The sequence below is a fragment of the Vigna umbellata genome, chromosome 7 (assembly GCF_029865625.1).
Source record: "Vigna umbellata cultivar VRB3 chromosome 7, Vumbellata_1.0, whole genome shotgun sequence".
Classification (NCBI taxonomy): Eukaryota; Viridiplantae; Streptophyta; class Magnoliopsida; order Fabales; family Fabaceae; genus Vigna; species Vigna umbellata.
In genome coordinates this window covers 11,952,284-11,973,535 of record NC_142171.1, presented here as the reverse complement: position 1 = coordinate 11,973,535, position 21,252 = coordinate 11,952,284, and the positions used below count along the sequence as shown (strand labels likewise).

Sequence of the window (21,252 nt, the reverse complement as noted above, 5' to 3'; positions counted from 1 at the left end):
TGTGTTAGCACTCAGTCGTGTACTAGTCGTTATGCTAGTGATAACGTTCGGTCTTGTATTAGCGCTCGTTCTTAGTAGTGCTCGGTCTTGTACTAGCACTCGTTCTTGGTAGTGCTCGATATTGTACTAGCTCTCGTTCTTGGTAGTGCTCGGTCTTGTACTAGCGCTCGTTCTTAGTAGTGCTCGGTCTTGTACTAGTGCTCGTTCGGTATAGTGCTCGGTTTTGTACTAGCACTCGTTCTCGTTAACACTCGATCTTATACTACCAGTATGCTAGTATTAGTGCTCGATCTTATACTAACATTTATGTTAGTGTTAGCGCTCGGTATAGTACTAGCATTTATGATAGTGTTAGCTATCGGTATTATTGGATTGTGTGATCTCTTATTAGCGCTCATTTTTATACTAGTGCTCAATATCGTACTTGTATTAAGCCATCAGTGTTCGGTTTAAGATAATAGTATTCGGCATAAGCCAATAGAGTGCGACCTAAGCTAAAAGTGTTCGACCTATTTCAATGGTGTTCGGCCTAAGCCAATGGCGTTCGGTCTAAGCCAATAGTGTTCGTTTTAAATCATAAGTGTTCGGTATAAGTTCAAGTGTTCAACTCCTGCTTGAGTCTTACTCTCTAAATGACCGTTCAGTTATGTTCGTATGTAGGGAGAGTTTCTTCCGTTCGGTCTTGTTCATAAGTTATATTGATCTTTTACGTTCAGTCATGCTCAAGGGTGGTGGTTGTTTTACTGTTCGGTTTGATTTTACTTGAATGTGTTATGGATGAGGAAGTATGTTGGTATTGAAGTATGGTATGATATGTGGATAAGAAAGAGAATTCCAAGGAGGAATATCTCATGGATGGTTATGGAATTGTAAAGTATGAATGTGGTTATTTCTAAGCTGGCGTTTATCCTGATATTTTGTGATTACTCATTCTCACATAAATAGGAGTAACTCGTGTGTGAGAATGACAGGAGGTCCTAGTCCATAAGTGTAACTTGGGCGAGGTATAATGGACTAACCCCGGTGACAGCTGTGGAGGGCATCCCAGCTACTACACCATCCGGGTGCAAAAACGTCGTAGCTACACAATTCATACAGTCCGGACAGTCAGAGTAAAAGTGGTCGGTTATAACATGATTGTATGATTTCTATATATGTATGATTGTATTATATGTGTGTCTGAATTGCATGTTCACATGGTTAATTAAATTACACTAGCTTACCCTTATTTTTTGTCTTGTCATGGTTTTTGTTCGGTCGTCGTTGTCATTGCAATGATCACCCTATGGGTGTGACCAGAAGGTGATAAGGATTCTTTGGAGCAGGCGTTGGCAGGAGAGGATGATTTTCGTTAGAGTCGTTTGGTGCAATACACTGCTTGTATGATCGTTCGGTTGATTCTTATGGTTTGTTTCAGTATAAGGTTCTATAAAGTTTTAAGTTTATGGTTATTTTAAGATAACTATAAGTTAGCTTTATTTCCTGTAACTGTTCTATTATATTGTAAATGTAAGTACTCCTAAATATAATTTACAGTCATATTTTTGGGATGTTACACATTTGACTTATGTTATTGCTTGTTGTGAAGTAGTCTAACCATATATGATTGTTTTTGTTTAATAAAATGGAAATCCATTAATAATTGTAGGATGTTAGAAATCAGTTTAAATTTGTCAGTTTGCTCTATAGATTTTAACGGAATTACATGGGAAAAATATAATTTTTTTAAAAATTGATTAAATTAAATCTGATTTACTTGCCTACTGGTGTTGAATGAATTCCAGTTAGATTAATGGGTTAATTTGCAACACACCAATAAGAAACCATTTATATTTTTTTATTATAATTTTCTATTTCCTTTAATGATATAGGTTGACACTGATAATTTTTAAAATTAGAAAAATTAGAATGTTGTTCAATAGTATTAAATAATTTTAATGTATAAGTTATTTCTTTATTTAATTATAGAAGTTAATATTTTGATTTTTATCTACTATCCTTATAGTATAACTTTCTAATTGTTGTATAATTGATCTCTATAATGCAATCATTCTAATTTTTTTATATTCATATCTTGTAATAAAAACGTTTAAATTGGCTTTAGACATATAAAATTTTATTTTAATTAATAAAAATACCTATAAATATGATTTATAAATATTATTGTATTTATAAAATAAATTTAAGTTTCATTTATAAGAAGAGTAAGTATTTATAACTATTATATTATTAATCCATATTTTCTATAAGATTAAAAGTAATTTATTTAAATGGAATTCATTAATATTTTTAGATTTAGTTTAAAAATAGTTAAAAAATATTTAATAAAAATATTAGTTTTAAGAAAAATATTATTATAATATTTATAAAAAAATAATTTTGGCTGTAAGAGAGAAAATATTCTATTATTTTAAAAAATGGAATTTAATTTAGTAAAAAAAAATATAGTAATTAAATTGAATATAAAATAATAACTTTGACACCAATACGTGGTGTCGACACACATGACATTATGATAAGTAATAAGTTTTGAAAATAAATAAATAAATAAAAACAAAAAAAAATATAAATTGGCACATGAGATGTTCTTAACATAGTTGGTAGAAATAATCTAATTGAATCAAATTTTTAAAATATAAAACTTAATTGAAAAAAATAATAAAGAAAAGTACTTAAATTATTTTAACAAAAACTAGGAAAAAAAGAAGAGTAGTTTAACTTATAAAAGAATAAATTATATCAAATTAAGTCATTTCATATAAAGTCATTTAAGTGTAGGCGCTTTGACACCATAGGAAATTGTGATGTCTTTGCTTATGGTGATTTTTATCTCTATAATTTGCTCGATTGAATGCATTACGAGACTCAAAACCTATGCACATGCCTTACGTGTGTTTCACCAAATTAAGAATCATGTTGATCTAATCCCTCTATGAAAATTCAAGGGACTTATATATGACTCTGCTAAATGATTTTTTCTTTTTTAAATGAAAACTTGCTTACAATACATTCAATAAGAAGATGTGCATGAAAATAAACGTATCTTACTCTTGTTTTCCACATAAGATAGAGAACATGCTATTTCCAATTAGTTTGAAATTAAATTTAATATTTTTCTAAGTTTTTCACTCTTTTCCTTTTTCCCTCTATAGTATGCCCCCCCTCATTCGAAAGTTTCATCCAAAATCCACATTCTTTTGTCTTCACAACTACTTGCTTCATATTTATTTAAAATATAAAACATAATAAATATTTACAGTAAAAAGTTAATAAGTAGAAGAATGGAGAAAGAAAAGATATTTAACTTGTTTTCTTTTTAAAAAGTGTTATAACTTCTTTAAAAACATATTGAATATTTAAATACACTCATCAAATATTGTTCCGATTTAATTTCAAATTTAAATACACAATTATGTTGTTTTTAATGCACAAGCATAAATAAATTTGACCCATTATTAATGAAGATACATGCAATCTATATTAAAAGTATCTTCTTAAAAATTCTCTTACCAAACGAAAAGAAAATAAATGCATATGAATAAAACATTAAATATATTTCTACTATTTATAATATAAAAGCAAGAGGATCCATAGAAAAAAGGTATTATAGGAGATTCTGTTGGAGTTATTAAGTCAATATAATATCAGTGATGATAGGATTTGATTTGATAAGAGATAAAAACGATGAACAGTGGGGACAAGAAAAGCTAACAAGGTTGAGGGGTCCACTACTTGAAATGAAATAGAACAAACAAACAAGCTAAGATGACAGTTTCTACGAAAACTGTCTTTTAGCTACTTTTAGAACTCAAAAACATTATTTGGAGAGAGAAACAACGTCTATTACTACAAGTACAACTCTGTCATATTGAGACAACGTGAGAGTCGGTCTAGGAACAAAATAAGGAGGGTAGACTAGTAGAGCGAGGATTTGGCAGATAAATGAGTGATTGAATATTATGATTCATGGTTACTCTAGATTGAATTTTCAGAAAATATAGCCTTTTTCTTTTCCATCTTTTCTTTTGGGATTCAGTTACTTCCTATAAATCTCAAACCAGCAACTTCAAGTCAGAAAAATCCGTGATCTTTAAGATTCCTTCTCTCTCATCATCTTCGTGGTCTTTGCTGAATATTTGGCTTGCCTTCTCGGTTTGTTCCACAAATTTTTAGGCAATCTTCAAGTACACGTTGATTTGGCTTTCAGATCACAGTGATGGGATTTAGTTATCAATTATCAAACACTTTGTTCTCTCTCTCTCTCTGGAATCTTGATATTGGGTATCTTGGTTTTGCTTAAAAATTTAGTCTTGGAGACAGTGATGGTGCAAGATTGAAACTTTGGGAGACTGGTTTTTGTCATATACTTTAGATTAGATAGATTTGGATTAAATGGAAGATGATGCAACAATGCCTCAGGAAGATCAGAGAAACAGTGAAGGTATAGGCATGGGGAGCCTTGGTAGATCTTCTAAGAAGTCAAAGCAGAAAAAGGTGCCACAAAGGGGACTTGGTGTGGCACAACTTGAAAAGATAAGACTAGAAGAACAACAAAAGGGAGATGAACCTCCAATTTCACCATCTCAAACTGCTTTACCATCAACCAAACCATCATATCTGCCTCTCCCACTTAAGAATTTTCATGACTCCAACCAATCACCTTCCACATCTCTTTTAACTTGTGAGCCAACATCAGAATTTAGGTCCCGTTTGTCATTGCAACAGCAACAGCAGCAGCAGCAGCAGCAGCAACCACCCATTAATGATAAAGTTCCTAGCAATGTTCCATTGACAAACAGTGGTGGCTTTGGAACTGGTTGGCCCGTTGTTCCTGGACACGAGAATGTTCCCAAGTGGTGGAGTTCCTATCAATATGATTCTGAGAAGAACAAATTTGGAGTGGATGACTCAGGATTGCCAATTCTGCTAAGTTTGCCTTTTGAATCCAACTCCATTTGGCCTATGCCCAATTTGGCTCAGAGAACACCACAATATCAACACCAATCTTCTTCATCAGTGGTAAGACATTTTCTTTTTTAGTTCGTATCATGGGAGTTTCATTTTCCATGTATTCATCACATTTTCTTCCCATGGAATAAAAGGATTGATTGGTTTATTGAATATGTAGCTCGGTGTCTCTCTTTTTAATTTATATGATGTGGTTTTCATTATCTCATATGTTCATCACATTCTCTTCCCTGGTAATAAAACATAATTGGTATATTTAACATGTAGGTGAATGTCTCATCAGGAACTTCATCAACACCCATGCCTTATTTCTCAATAGAGCCCCCTTCAAACCAAAGCAATAATAATGACAGTAGTGTGCCTGTGAGACCAACTGATAAGGTATGTGCAATTTGTGCTCTTAAAGTAATTTGAGTATTTCAGTTTGGTATCTACTATATATATATATGTTATCGATGAGATGCTGGAAAAGCTTTGTGGTATCTTCTGTGGTGGCTGCACATGGATGCGATGGTCTCTTGCAAGGACACATGAACTTTTTTGCGTGATAGGACATGGGTTCAGGAAGATTCATTGGACCCTTAGGAAGGTGGAGGTTGGTTCATAGCACTATAATCATGAATCGGTTATTAGATGTGAAGAATGTGGTTTACAATAGAAGATTGTAGAATGTAGTGGATGTGGTGGAAAAAGCAGATGGAAGAGAAAAGTGCATGAATTACCCATTAGAGTACTAGTAAACAATTCCTACTTTATATGCATGAATTTCTCAGCTTGTTCAGTTGAATAGTCAGATCATAATCATGTAAGAACTTGTACGTTTTGATGGAACAGACTATCCTTAGAACATTTTCAGTTTATGTGATTCAATATTGGTGTTTGAAACTTAATGCAGACAGTTGGAACAAAAAGGCCATACCCTTTCTCCTTGAATTTTCCCCATGCCCCTGCTTTCAATTATAATATGCCACCCTTTGCTGAAACAAGAACAAATGTAAAAACTTCGTGTGGAAACGGTAGCGAATTTAACTTTGAGGCTGGCAATTCAACTTCCAGGTAGTTTCAGGTTAACCTTTTGACCCTTATGTTGTAGTTCTTGTCTTCTCATAGAATGTGTTTCTGTACCATCTGCAGAGAAGTCACACTCGCTTCAGCATCCAACTCTAAGCCAAACTCAAAGAAAAGAAGTGAAGAGAATGAGAGTTTCAATGGAGACTTTCTCACATTGGCTCCTCCATCTCCTACTTCTTATCAACCTCCAAAGTCCACGCCATCTTCAACTCTCGTAGCATGTCAAAACCAGGTATGTCCTGAACTTGAGTTTCTATTCTCCATTTTGGTATTTCATGATTCATTCTTGTATTTCACTTGGTAAAGGGAAATGTAGAAGAACAAATCCCTGCTCCGCCAGTGTACAGGCTGTTCAATCAACAAAAGCAACCACTGTATGGCTTCTTCCATCCAGAACCAAAGGAGGAACAGATTGGACATACAGCAGCCAGGATTCAGAATGGTCATGAAGTGGGAGAAAATGTTGATCTTAATTTGAAACTATGAATAGAAGTTCTTGGCTTGTTGTTCCTCACCGTGAAACTTGCATACTCATCTTTTGTCTTTTTTCTTCTAGTTTTGTTTTACTAGTGGTAGATACTCCTGAATGTGCACATGTAGGGATGAGTATGAAAGGGACTCGAAATTTTGGCCATGTGAGAAGTAAGAGTGGAAAAAGAGAACAACAGATGTTGATTTGTTTGTTTTGAGTAGCAATATCTAAGGGCTTTTGATGAAGCCAAACTCTAGTAGCATGCCTTTGGGAACTGAGGCTATGCATTTGTTTGTTTTTCTTTTTTCTTAGTGATTCCTTTCTTGCTTGCTTATTGGATTAGTCAGGAATTGGAGTGGTAGCAAACTTGTGCATGTGGGTTGTGGAGAGATTTGATTGTGCATTGTTCTGTTTTGTTTCCTTCTGATTCCAAAATTCCTGCTTCCATTATGGTTCTAAATATGGCACAACAATGACACAAGTGCTACTGGGTGTCAATTCAGACAGACTTTGGACTGATTTTGTTTGATTGTCTCATTAGGTTTTATGAATGATCTGATAAGAAAATTGTGAAAGAAAAAAAATCATGTACGTTAGATGTTGTGTGAATGTATCTTACAAAGATTTAAAATTAAAAAACTATTCACATTATTAATTCTTATAAGTAAATATTTTAGGACTTGTTTCAGAACTGTGGTGGATACTAGAATATACTCCGAGAACCAAGGGTGTTTGACTGGAGAAAATTAGTTTTCTTATTCAACTAATTTTAAAATATCATACTTTAGTCAATTAGTTATTTTTAAATCATTTTAAACCAGAGTTTACAAACTCGTAGGTATTTTGTCAATTGAGCAAAGTAATGGTTATACGTCCATGATCAAATTAATAGATTGACTCAGGAGGGGATATTTACAGGATTATTATCTAATTGAATAATCAAATGAACTCCCACGTTACCATGAAGTTTAGATATTTTACTATATTTTGAATGAAATTTAGAGTTTATTCAATTATCTTTCATTGATTCATACCTCAATCCCTCCAGATCTAAATATTTCACTTCAAAGCATCTCATGTTCAAATATTTGATCAATCAATATGTAAGAAAACTAGAAGTCAATTATACATGTATGAGAATAACTTTTAGGAATAAATGTTTTTAGTGGTGAACTAAGATGTAAATTTGAAATTCGTTTTTTAAACAATAAAAACTTTTATATAGTTTGATTATTAAACTTTAAAAATTACATAATTCAAAGTGTGAAACTTTTTTATGTATTAAACTTATTTTGGATTGTGTTTGAACAGTTTATATGTTTGACATGTTCTAGCTCAATTTAAAATATTGTTTAATATGTAAAAAAAATTATTGTTTTAGAATTAAAAAAACTATATTTATATTTATTTTTAAAGTTTAGAGATTAAAATATAACAAAATTTAAAATAGAAAATTTCCAATTTTGGATGCAATTTTAGAAAATAAGAATATATTTAATCCTAAAATTTATATGAAAAGAAAGTTGAACAAAAATTTGATTTAATCTGATTTTAACCAGAAGTGGGTTTGATTAAATTTGACTCATTTCATGATTGTTTCAAGAAGTGCAAGACTGAAGCTGTTATTCTAGCAGAAGAGGTGTTCATCCTTCCCACCAAGAGGTATTCCAATGCATCCTTACATGAATTTCATTCTTCTCCAGCAGCTGGCCTTTCAAGTGTCAAACTTAATCTCATAATTTGTGTATTTGTATTGGTCGGGTTGGACGAAAGATGTTAAGAACTTTATCAAACAAAACTAAAGGGTCCCCTTCTAGCAAAAGTACGAGGAGATCTTTTTATGGATTTTATAACCCATATTCTCACCTCGATACATGTTATATGGATCATTGTAACCGTCTAATAAAATATGCACATTTTCTAGTCTCACTTAGTATAATTTTGAGTTTCTTTTTATATTTTTTTAAAGAGATTGAACTTTTATATGGTAATATAGAAAATTAAGAGAATAGGTGAATTGTTCATATTCTCATGATCAAAAGCAATAATGCATAAATATAAGTGAGAAAATTAATTATCATTAGATATTAAAAATAACTTACTAAGAATTAATTAATTGTTAATGGATATTGAAAAACTACTTACTAAGAATTAATGTGGAATTTATAAGCCTTACATAATTTAGTCTAACAAAGGATGAATATCTAATGCAATAAAAATATATATTAATTGTAAAATAAAATCAAGTTTGCTCTTTGTGAGCATTTTATATAATTATGGATTATATAAATTTAATTTTTACCTTGAATAACTTATGATGATCAAACCTCATTACTTGTTCCTTGCATTCTCATCCATTTTTTAGTGTGATATCAATATCATTCACCTAGAATGTGATATCAATATCATTCACCTAGACAAACTATGATACAACATTCCTACAACTCTCTCACTAACAATTCACCCATTTGAAGCTTTATATTTCAGGAATTCACTAGAGTCATTAAATAAAGAAGATGACACAAGTTGATCAAACCAAAGAACTCTTACAATGAACTCATTGTGAGGGAGTTTTATGCAAATGCCTACACTTTAAAATAGAAACATGAAAAAGGAGAGCATGTTGGGTTAGAGGAAAGAGAGTTAGTTCAATATGATAGGACACTATAAGGGAACTCTTAAGAGTTGGAGCAACATCAGAGGAAGAAAAAAGAGAATTCCAAAATCTAATGAAAGATATGACTTCTGAAAGGCTCACAGTCCTACTACGCGTACAAGGATAAAACATTTGAGTTGGACAAGATATGGTAGCCTCAATGGATACAAAGAGCCAACGTGAGAATAATCACATAAATTTGGATGACTTTTCTCTTTGTAAATGTGACCCCCAATTCGCATGTATCAAGCCTCATATAATGCAAGCACAAATGATTTACTACATCATGCTAGGTTATTTATTGGATGTGGAATTTTCAAGATAGCAATCTTAGAACCCACATCCAGCAGACAGCAAAACTAATAGCCTTCTCAAGCCTCACTAAATTATGAAAAATGTAAGGGGTGGATATTCCGCCTCATCCAAAGAAGATGAGGTTGTCAATCAACAAGGCATACATTCAAGCTAACTGCACAAATGAGTTGGATAATGTGCAAGGTCTAATGCTAGAACCTCAATCCGCGCTAGAGCATAATTCCAATACCAACAGTTCAAGAAACAAGAAGAATCCCTACAATGCATTGAGTCACGTCTTTCATACGTGCAACAATAATTGGTAGCAAACCATTGGACTCAGATGGTCTTACAAATCATCCTATTCAACTTTGTTTAAAAATAACAACTCAATCAACCCTTTCAATACATGAACCCTAAGAAATTCATAATGTTCACAACTTGGCTTGGGAACAATTCTTTTGAAGAAGAGGGGATTGGAGGTGCAATATCAAGTGCAGCAACAAAGCCACAACAACAACATCAACATAAACAGAGCATGAGCCTCAAGTACAACACAATTCTAGCAACAACACGATGTTGGTGGTTCAAAAAATTCAGGAGGCACCAATGTTGATATTGGAACCTCAAAAGGAAAACCACAAGAATAAAAAGACATCAATACTAAAGTTGGTGAATCTAAGGAGGGTAAATTGAAGTATTTGAAAATTTACAAAAAAGAAGGAAGTGAACAACCTTATAGCAATGACGAGGCAACCGCAACAAAAGGAAGACGACAAGAGTTTGATGAATTCTTTGACTTTGAAAGAACCTTTGTATCCCTTGATGTAGGAAAGCAATAAAGAAGTCCCCCGCCAACATTAACCAATAAAAACAAAAGTTCTTTTTAAATTTTTTTGCACTTTAAATTTACTACACTTTGATTTCTGTTTTAAAATTTTAGCCTTTAAATGTTGTTTTAGACTAGTTGTTTGTTTGTTAAGTATGAATGTCTTAGGTAATATAGTATGCAAATACCCTTTTGGACATGGTTGGACTAGGTAATATAGTAGAATATATCTAATGAATCCCGAACTTGATTACTTATAGTTCAAACTCCACTCCAAATTATATCTAACAAACCCCAAACTCTATTACCAAAAGTTCGAACTTCATGCTGAGTCATACTTAAGCTCAACTTAAGGCAATTTCTGTTGTAGAAGCTGACAATAATAAAATAAAGATCACGAACAAAAGACTTCCTGAGGCGTGTAGATCACTAATCTTGAGGATTTATCCGCGGTGTATTGCGCAAGCCCCCCAAGATACAACAGGAACTTTTCAGAATTTCTGAAGATCTCAGAACTAGCAAGGATCTCTTAAAAAGAGAATAAAAATAAACCCGGAATATTTTTAAGAAATAAAATAAAGGAGAGAAAACAAAAGGATAATAAGAGAATGAGAAAAAGAGAAGAGTGTGAAAGTCTGTGTTTGGAATGAACAAAGTCACTCTATTTATAGAGTAGGAAATCAACGAAGATTGGCTTAAGGCCCAAAGCCAATGGGAAAAATCCTGTGCCTTGCGGAAGTGGTTTTTTCCATGCAGCAACAATTTGAACGTTGCACATTATAAAATTTAACGTTGGCAACCACATCACACGAGACTTGCGAAATGTATCAACGTTAAAATATACTTTGCAATATTATATTCAAAATAATAACAATCCCCCACATATTGCAAAAGATATATAAAAATGAAAGAGAAAAGAAATTATTTTGGGTTTCACAAGATGTAATGCATCAGAGCTCGTATAGCAAGCTATATATGAACCAGTCTTAGATCAAGAAACTTAACACACAGTATAGTTGGTATAGCAAGCTATATGAACCAAAGACACTTGAGTGTGTTAGAGGTTTATCAATCACAGTACACCCTGATGAATCAATATTTTATTGATTTCACTTAGTTTATTGTATTGGATTTAATCAAGGAATTGTGCTTGAATGTACAGTATTATCCTATTTTTCCTAATTGTGCTAAATTTGATCGGAAATTCTTATTTTAACTAATTTGAATTATCTGAGCTAATTATTTTACAAGGAAAATTTGGAGATACAATTTGGGACATATGAAGGTTAAATGAGAAATGGCAATTGAGCCCAATGCATCTCAGTCATTTCAATTTTCGCACAGTGCTGCGTGAATGTTGTGTCAACTTGTGTGTCCTCGTTTGAGTTCAATTCTTATCCGTTTTCCATGCAATTTTTTTTCATAGTTTCGTATGGATGTTTATTTTCACGTATAGTTTTTATTTTGTTTAAATTCGTTCTGTGCTGTTCCCAGTATTTTTTTTACTCCCCTATGTCAGTCCAATGCTTATTGTTTGAGTGATTTCTAATTTGTTTGCATTTGCTTGCTGTTGGGTACTTGTGGTGGCTAGGAATTGATAATTGGACAGTGCTAAAACCTCCCAACACTCTTAAACAAGGAATACAACAGCTTAGCTTTATTGAATAGCAAAGAAAAAAAGCAGCCACGTCCGCATCCAGCAGCTTGGTTGCAGGTCCAGCACGTCTAGGAGAGAAGCTGCCCAGTAGGGGTGACAAACAGTAAAGCAGGTCCAGCAGCTTGGAAGTGGTGTGAGTATTGGAGCATAGGGTGACGGGCAGCAAATGGAGGTACACGGTCCAGCAAGGAAAGCAGGGTGCATCCAGTAGCTTGGGGAGGTGCACGCTCACGGGGTGAAGACCAAAAGCAGCTGCCACGCGGCCTTGGTCCAGCAAGCAAGGGTGTGACGGACAGCATTTTCCAGTAGTTTGGAGGTGCACGAAGAAGCAACGTCCAAGCAACTCACGGTCCACCAAGCTAAAGGGGGAGCCTACGTGAAGAAGCCCTGAGGTCTGGGAATTGTGCACACTTGGAGGGCTCCAGCCGCCACTTAAAAAGAAGTTTTTTTTTTATTAGTTTAAGAAGGGGGGGGGGAGCTCTGGGTATTATTGCACTTCCATGATTCTACACATGGAGAATAGACAAGGAGATATACCAGCATGGATGGAGAATGAAGGAAGCAAGCTTGCTTGATTATTGAGACACTAGAAATTCACGTTCTGTAAGGAGGCACATGGCCAAGAGGCAGACAGTTTGTTTCTTTTTACTTTGCTTTGTTTCTTTGTACTTTGAATATTATGTTCTTTGAGAGAACTGGAAACATTTTCATGATGAATGAATGAGTGATGTTTATTCCCTTTGTTGGATTCTAATTGCATCTTCCAGTTCGGTTTTTCACGGAAGAGAGTTGTCCATGTAGTAGAAGTGTGTGATGCTTTTAATTCATTTAGTATGTCTGCATATGACTTTCATTCCAGCAATCATATTTCAATTTGTACAAAGAGAGTGGACGGTCCTACTAGTTTGGATGCTTCTTTCCATTTTTTTTTTGCAATCCATATACTTTGTCTTGTTTGCTTTTATTTTAGGTAATGCATATGTAGATCAGCAGCATCTTTCTTTTACCAATTTCTACCTTGTTTACCTTTTTAAGCATGAAGAAAACCGTGAAGTAGAGGTGCAGTACCGAATTTGGTTTCTTAGTTTGATAAATAACAAAAGCTTTCAAAAGTTGCATTTTCATTTTAAAAACATCTTTCAAATGGGGAGGCTTTACGTGAATGAAGAGGAAGAGACCAAATAACATGTGGAAGAAGTGGCCCATGGCCAAATAATGCACTTCTTTATTTCTTTGGGAAGACATGACTAGAAGGAGTAGTAGTGCACGTTGATAGCTTCAAATTTAATTGCTTTAAATTCCTTTTGCAAAAAAGAGTGGACCATGTGTGATTAAAATATTGTAGAAGTTGGAAGTTGATGGAATGAAGAAGAATACAAATTGTTTTGACTTTGCTTTGCCAATAATGATGTCACGGCCAAGAGTGGTTTCTCTCTTTAAAGCATTTGTAATTACTAATTTCTTTTGGTAGATGAATCGGTCACAGTTAATAGTAGAGAAGTTTTACTGTCTTTCATTTCTTTTGCCTTAAAATATTTTACATTATGGGTTGAAATGCTTTTCTTCTTTTTGGTGGTGAATGTGTGGGATAGATGACAACATTATGCATTTAATGTTCTAGTTTAAGTGTTGCATTGAATAGCATGAAATTGTGTTGGGATATTTATCTGTTGCTGTGTTCAGTTTAGTGTTTTTATGCACTTGGATACCGTCAATTATATTCGGTTGTGTTCGATTTTCAAGTTTTAATTTAGTTCATCCGCATTCACAAACTTTTCACAAACCCCCCACTACGTGTTTGACCTAAGACTCGAACCACATTTGGTCCTTGAGAGACGACCTAGGAGTCACTTCTTAGCACTGTACTGCATTCTTTAATGCACATCAAATTTGACGGGCCGCAACAGCCCGCATCAAAATGGCGCCGCTGCCGGGGACCAACGGTTCAGTCTTAGGTCTTTTGTTGTGTTAGTGTTGTGTTGTGTGATGTGTTTTAGGATGTTTAGTTAGTCTTGTTTGGGTTTACTTCTTTTATCGATTTTTGTGTTTTTAGAATTTTATCATTTTTTGTATTTTGTGCATTTAGTTGTTGTTTCTAGAAGTTTCAAATTATGTAAATAATGGTTTTCCCCCATGTTATGTTTCTATATGTTTGGTTTAAATCTTTGTTTGAAGTGGAAGTCCAGGTCTGAGACAGGTTTTGCACTACAATGGAGGAGATGACAGATTCTCAAGACTGGATATATGATCTGATCAAGAGTCTTCCCAAATTCCATGGGTTGGCACATGAAGATCCATACAGGCACCTCAAGGAGTTTTGTTTGGTGTGTTTCTCGATGAGGCCTCCTGGTGTTTCAAAGGAGACAGTGTTGATGAAAGTGTTTCCAATGTCCCTTCAAGGTTCAGCAAGAGACTGGTTCCTATACCAGTATCCTTTTGATAGTTGGCAAGAAACACAACAGAGATTCCTCAACAAGTTCTTTCCAGTAGAAAAGGTAATCAGCATTAGGAGGGAGATCACTACCATTGAGCAATTTCAAGAAGAAAGCCTGGCAGATTATTGGGAGAGGTTTAACAGGCTCTGCACAGCCTGTCCAAACCACCAAATTTCAGAGAATTTGCTCTTGATTTACTTTTATGAAGGGCTCCTGGACAATGAAAGGATATTAGTGGATGTAGCTGCTAGTGGATCTTTGATGGACAGAACTCCAACAGAGGCAAAGAAGTTGCTCTGCAAGCTGGCGGGTCAAAATCCAAGTGAGGTAGTAAATGAAAAACCTGAGCAGGTTTACTGTAAACTTGAAATCCCTACTCATGTATCTGAGGTTCAAGTAAATTTTAATGTTTTTGAATTGGTAAAACTTGAACCATTTAAGCCTGTTCTGGATTCTGATATTGATACACATATGCACACTCATGTTGTGGATTCATTATTCCCTGTAGAGCACATTGACATACCTGATGTTCACTATCCTTGCACTGACCTTGATTTAAATGATAGCCTTGAGGATGCAGCTGATGACTTGGAGATTGGTAAGAAAATTTTCAATGAGCAAAAACAGGTTTATTCTGAACTTGAGATTCCGGACACTTTACCTGATTTGCTTATGCATTCAAATGCCTGTGATTTGATGCACACTGATTCTATAGGATTCATGACTGATACTGATACAGATTTGATTGACCATTCTAAAATTTTTGATTCAGTATCAGCCATTGAACCCATTGGTATAAGGGTTGTTTTGAATGGACATGATTGCCGTGATGAAATTTTGAATGATAATAGCCTTGAACTGACCTTTGATTCTGTTGATGATGCATATATCACTATTGATTTTGAGGTGGAAACTGTGCAATCTGATAACTCTATAGAGTTAGGACTGAACTTTGATCTGACACAGTTCTCTGAGAACTTTGAATGTGATTGTGAATCTGGTTCTTGCCCGATCTGTATTGAAATTGATTATGTGTTACAGACAGATTCTAAGCGTATAACAGATGCTATTAATTGTGAGTTTGATGACCATGCTGTAGAATTAAATGAGAATACAGGTGCTGACATTAAGGAAATCATGATTAATGAAGGCGAGTGTACTGCTACTTCTTCCACTGAGCCAAAGATCTCCATTCCGGTGTCACACACTGAACAACTGCCAATGGAAGGAAAGCTACTGATGGAACAGTTTACTGGGAAAAGAAAGAAGAAACATCTCGTTGTGGATGATATGGCAGTACTGATGAAGTTGTTCCTCCTCAAAACTTGTTTGCTGAATCCTGTGGTGGAAGACATCTCCTTGATAGTCCAAAATTGGCAATTGCCACCATGACCAGGGGAGTTTTCTTTCTCTCTTCTCCCCCTTTCCCTACTTTTATTGCACTTGTCCATGATATGTTGACTGTTGTGATTTCTGATCTTATGCTTATGACACATTGAGGACACTGTGTAGTTTAAGTGTGGTCTATTGGGGGAGATTCTGATTTTTCTTTGTTAGTTTTTGTTTTTCGTGTTAAATTTTTTCTTTTCTAGGTAGTTTTTGTTTTGTTTTGTGTACAGTTTTACATGTTTCTCTTGATTTCTGGACTTTGTTTAGGTTGTAGACTTGACCTTCACTTCACTGATACTTATTGGTTGGAAATCCTTGCTTTTCTCTGCTTGGAAGATGATTATGATTGTTGAGAGTTGAATTGATTGTGACAGAATTACCCTGTGTGAGATTTGAGCCACTTGATGTTCTTTCTTGTGTGTGATATGTCTCTTGATTGCTTGCACATATGCCTTGGCTTGACTCTTGTTGATAATTCTTGATTGATATGCATGTTTGGAAGTGATAAAGGCAGTTTTGTTCTTGAGCCTCTCTAGCCAAATAAGCTTACCTTGTTCTAATCCTTTGATAACCCCTTTTGAGCCTGTACTTTCCCCATTTCTTTGTTTTGAAGCTCATACACTAGCCCTAAGTGAAAAACCATGTTTAACTTAACCTTAGGGAATTTTGGAGCTTTGGAAGTGTTTTGGGAACAAGTGTGGTCTTCTTGGGGATTCTGATGAATTGGCTAGTTAGTTCCTCTTCTTGTTTTGTTTCGTAAATATGTTGTGTATCTTGTCTCTTTCAGTTGTGTCCTAAACAGAGAGAAAAGAAAAGAGACAGAGAAAAAATAGTGAAAAAAAAATTGTGAATAATTGTGAATAATGGAGTCAAGAAGAGGATGGAATTAGAGGTTGTGGGTGTGTTTGAATGTGTTTACACTTGTTCCCCATTGCTCCTCTGTTCCTTATGGTTTGTAGCTTCTTATCCAGATATATCCTGCCTTGTCCTTGGCCCCATTACAACCATGAAAAGACCTTTTGATTTGAACATGCATATGTTTTTGAGTGTTGATATTAGAGGCTTGCCAAGTCTGTTGTTGTTTGCTTTCTTGAGTGCATTGAGTGACATTGATTTACCTTAAACACTTGAAAGAAACACTAATTGTGTGCATCTGTGAGGCTCTGTTGCTTTTGATTCATCTCTTGAACTGATTGACTGTTTTCCTTGTACTGAATTGCTTGGATGATTTCATGAGTATCTGCTTTCTCTGATTGATTCTGTGTTGGATATTGTCTACTTCTTTTCTTGGTCCAGATTCCTGGAGAACTGTGTAATTTTGTTTCTGTCCTTCTTAAGTCTTTGTTTTCTGTATGCTGAGTTTGTGTCACCTCCCTAAAAGTCCTTTGAACTATTCCCTGATTTGTGTCTTGATTTTGCCCAGGAGTGCAAAAGACTAAGTGTGGTCTATTTTGATGAATCACACCCCCACAATCCTTGCTGTTATCGCTGTGATGCGCTTACTAGGCCATGCGCGTGCCTGGTATTCATAAGTGCTCTAGAGATCATGCCAAGATCTCATGCAAGCGACCCTACTTGACACTCATATACGTGATTTCATCAAGTGTATGCTGCAAATCATACACCACCCATAAGGGATATGAAGATCAATAAAAACTTTGTTTAATTACAAAATTTAACCTCTTAATAATGTAGTCTCTAGCACTTTCACACACACCATAGGAATGGACATATTTGATTTAAAATCAAATTAGTGCTATCAGAACTAACAAGTGACTTGTTTTTACCCATATGAACCTTATTCATGGGATCTCCAATCACAAAGGTTGGGTTACCATCACTTGTTTGTTTGCTAGTGGCTTAAGTCTCATTCCCCTCGATGTTTCTAAAATCATATTTCTTCCCAAGGGTTTTGTTAGAGGATCTGCTAGATTCACTCTTTAGCAGTTGCTTCACCAAATTGTGTCTCAATTGGATATGTCTATTCTTTCCATTGTAATTCTTGTTTTTAGCTATAGTTATTGTCGATTGGCAATCACAATGTATTGACACCGATGGGGTTGGTTTCATTCCTAGCGGAATGTTTGTGATGGACAAATTTATGATCACCAAAATATGATGTCACAAACTTGTTTAACAATCGGCAAGTATGACCGAATCGTTTCAAGTAATAAACTCGATAAGACCAAGTATCGTTCTCCCAAAGGACTCACAGCCTAGTTTAGTTATGTGATTTGTTGATTAGCTAAGACTTAAGAACAAAATAATTGGATTTTACTATGCAAAAGACGAAAATAAACATGTATGCATGAGGTTGATCAATGGCTAAAACAAAAGACAGACACTTTCAATGAAATATATTGATGAATATGTTGTTGGGGGTCAATTTCATCTTATCCACTCTCATATATTTTAGGAATTCAACATTCAAGTCATCATTGTTAATGCCACTCTCTAAATTACCTTTCAAGAAGGCTTCTCCCTAATTACGAGTTCATACGATTCCTAGCATTCCTAATAATTAGTTTTTTTAGCACAGGAGCTTAAGGCAACCAATATACTATTGGGAGAAATTCCCCGGATCTAGACTTCCCCGTACGTTCCCGTATCGACAAAACAAATAATCATGCATTGAATGAGTTAAACAAAGCAAGCATTGAGCAAAGAGGAAAAACCCTAACTAATGATGAAAGAAAGCATAAGTCTTAGATTAAGATGCAAGCACAAATTCCATATATGAGAGCTTCAAAAGATTACATTGATTTCCCAACAAACATACAAGGTTTAGTTCACCATATTCATTGTGAACCTAGATGAACAATAATGAAAGAATGAAAGAGATAGAAAAACCCGAGAAAGAGAAGAGGAGAGCTGTCACCATCTCCCAATCTACCCCAAGGGGTGGAAGAGAGAGTGTTTGCTTCGTTTCTGCCAAAGATACCAAACCCTAAGACATATAGGTCTTTAAATAGGACATAAAAATAATAGAAAACGGGTCCAAGCCCAAACAAATCATAAAATTGCAGAAAACTGGCCCAAAACTCGAATGGTTGACTTTTTTCGTATTCTGGTTGACTGGTTGACTTTTTGGTTGACTGGTTGACTTTTCTAGTTGACTGGTTGACTTTTCTGGTTTCTGGTTGACTTTTCTGATTCCATCTCTCTCCTTCTTCACTTCTTTCACTAAATTCACCTTAAAATCTGCACAAAAACACTGAAATCAAGCATAAACCTGTCCAGCTCTCTTATTTCTGAAAATATGGATAAAAGCATGATTTCAAGCTAGTTTCTAAGTGTAAAGGTTGCTTTTTGTGTCAATTTTAAGCATGAAAATAACAGTTTTTCAACTGTTATCAGTTTGCTAAGAAGTTTTTCAACCACTCAGCCTCACTACCAGCCATCTCAAGAGCGACAAACTCAGATTCCATTGTTGATCTTGCAATACATAACCACTAGTGGATTTTGTCTCATCTGAATCAAAGATCCAGTTAGCATCATTGTACCCTTTTAGTACAGCGGGAAATCCACTATATTCAATGACATAATCCATTGAACCTCTTAAGTATCTCATAAGCTTGGAAAGTGCATCTTAATGTTCTTGATTAGGACATTGAGTGTACCTACTCAGTCTACCTATTACATAAGCAATATCAGGTCTAGAAAAGCTCATCAAGTGTAGTAAGCTCCCAATTATCTCGTACTGAGGCTGAGATAATTATTCTCCTCTATTTTTCATTAATTTAGAGTTAGCATCATAAGGGGTACTCACGGGTTTGAAATCAATATACCCAAACTTCTTAAGAAGTTTTCACCCATGTCTTTCATTTCAAAATTTGATCCTAAAAACAATTTAGTTCTAATGACAATCTCATTGCATGTACTAAAAATTAACATGTCATCCACATATAAACATATAATGACACAATCACAATTTTTCAGAGTTAGAGTACACACATTTATCAGCATCATTAGGTGAAAAACCTTCACATAGCAATACATCATCTAGTTTTTCATGCCACTGTTTTGGTGCTTGTTTCAACCCATACAAACATTTTAAAAGTTTATAAACTTTATTCTCTTGACCAAGTACAACACACCCTTCCGGTTGAGTGATATAAATTTCTTCCTTTAAATCACCATTCAAAAAAGGCAGTTTTAACATCCATATGATGTATCACTAGTTTATGGATAGCTGTTAGAGCTAACAACACTCGAATGGAGAAAATCCTAGTCACAGGGACAAAGGTATCAAAATAATCTATGTTGGGTTTTTGAGTAAAACCTTTTGCTACTAATCTTGCCTTATACTTCTCTATTGATCCATCAGGATAATACTTTTTCTTAAAGATCCACTTACAACCAATGGGTTTTTCTCCTTTAGGCAAATCTACCAAGGTCCAAGTATTATTTTTCTGAATTGATTCAATTTCAGTTTTAATGGCTTTATCCCACTGTTTTGCATCAGGAGCACTAATGACTTCTACAAAGTTACTTGGATCATTATCAACTAGATAGGTATAGAAATCATTACCAAAAGAAGTTTCCTTCCTTTGTCTTTTACTTCTTAATTCCTCAAATAAGGCATCACTATTATTATCTATAGGTTGAGACATCTTACTAACCTTTAAAGGAAAAAAATGTTCAAAAAAATCAGCATTGTTCGTCTCCATTATAGAATTTCTTTCAAGTATATCACTTTTAAGAACTAGAAACCTATAGGCAGCACTATGTTCAGCATAGCTGAAGAACATACAGTCAGAGGTTTTAGAGCCTATTTTCCTTTTCTTAGGATCGGGTAACATCACCTTAGCTAGACACCCCCACACTCTTAGATATTTAAGGTTAGGTTGATAACATCTCCACAGCTCATAGGGAGTTTTACCAGTTTTCTTATGAGGTATTCTATTTTGTAAAAAACACGCAGTAAGCAAGGCTTCTGCCCAAAGGTTATCAGGTGCACTAGAACTAATAAGCATAGCATTCATCATCTCCTTAAGAGTTCTATTCTTTCTCTCAGCTACTCCATTAGACTCAGGTGAATATGGTGGGGTTACTTCATGGATGATACCCTCTTTAACACAAAAGTCATTAAACAAAACATATTCACCACCTCTATCTGATCTAATCCTTTTAATTTTCTTATTTAATTGATTTTCTACTTCTGCTTTATAGGTTAAAAACACATAAAGGCTTCATCTTTATGTTTGATTAAGTACACTTTAGTGTATCTAGAATAATCGTCTATAAAGGTCACAAAATAATTTTTACCTCCTCTAGACATGATTTGTTTTAAATAAGCTAGATCAGTATGAATTAACCTAACAGTTGAATTTGACGTTCTACAAAAAAACAGATTTTCTTTGTTATTTTAGATTCTACACATATATCACATTTACTACTATGTTTATCATGCATATTAATTAATCCTAATTGTTTTAATTTCATAACATAGGAAGAATTCAGATGTCCTAATCTAGCATG

General features: G+C 34.5%; 1 protein-coding gene across 1 annotated transcript; it reads left to right on the top strand.

Moving 5' to 3' along the window:
• The first annotated feature begins 3,870 nt into the window (after positions 1-3,870).
• On the top strand, positions 3,871-7,030 carry LOC124829808 (uncharacterized). Its single transcript, XM_088094136.1, has 5 exons — positions 3,871-5,019; positions 5,236-5,349; positions 5,864-6,024; positions 6,103-6,271; positions 6,346-7,030. Exons 1-5 carry the CDS (start codon positions 4,393-4,395, stop codon positions 6,523-6,525), a joined length of 1,251 nt encoding a protein of 416 aa, XP_087950262.1. The 5' UTR covers positions 3,871-4,392; the 3' UTR covers positions 6,526-7,030.
• The last annotated feature ends 14,222 nt before the right edge of the window (positions 7,031-21,252 follow it).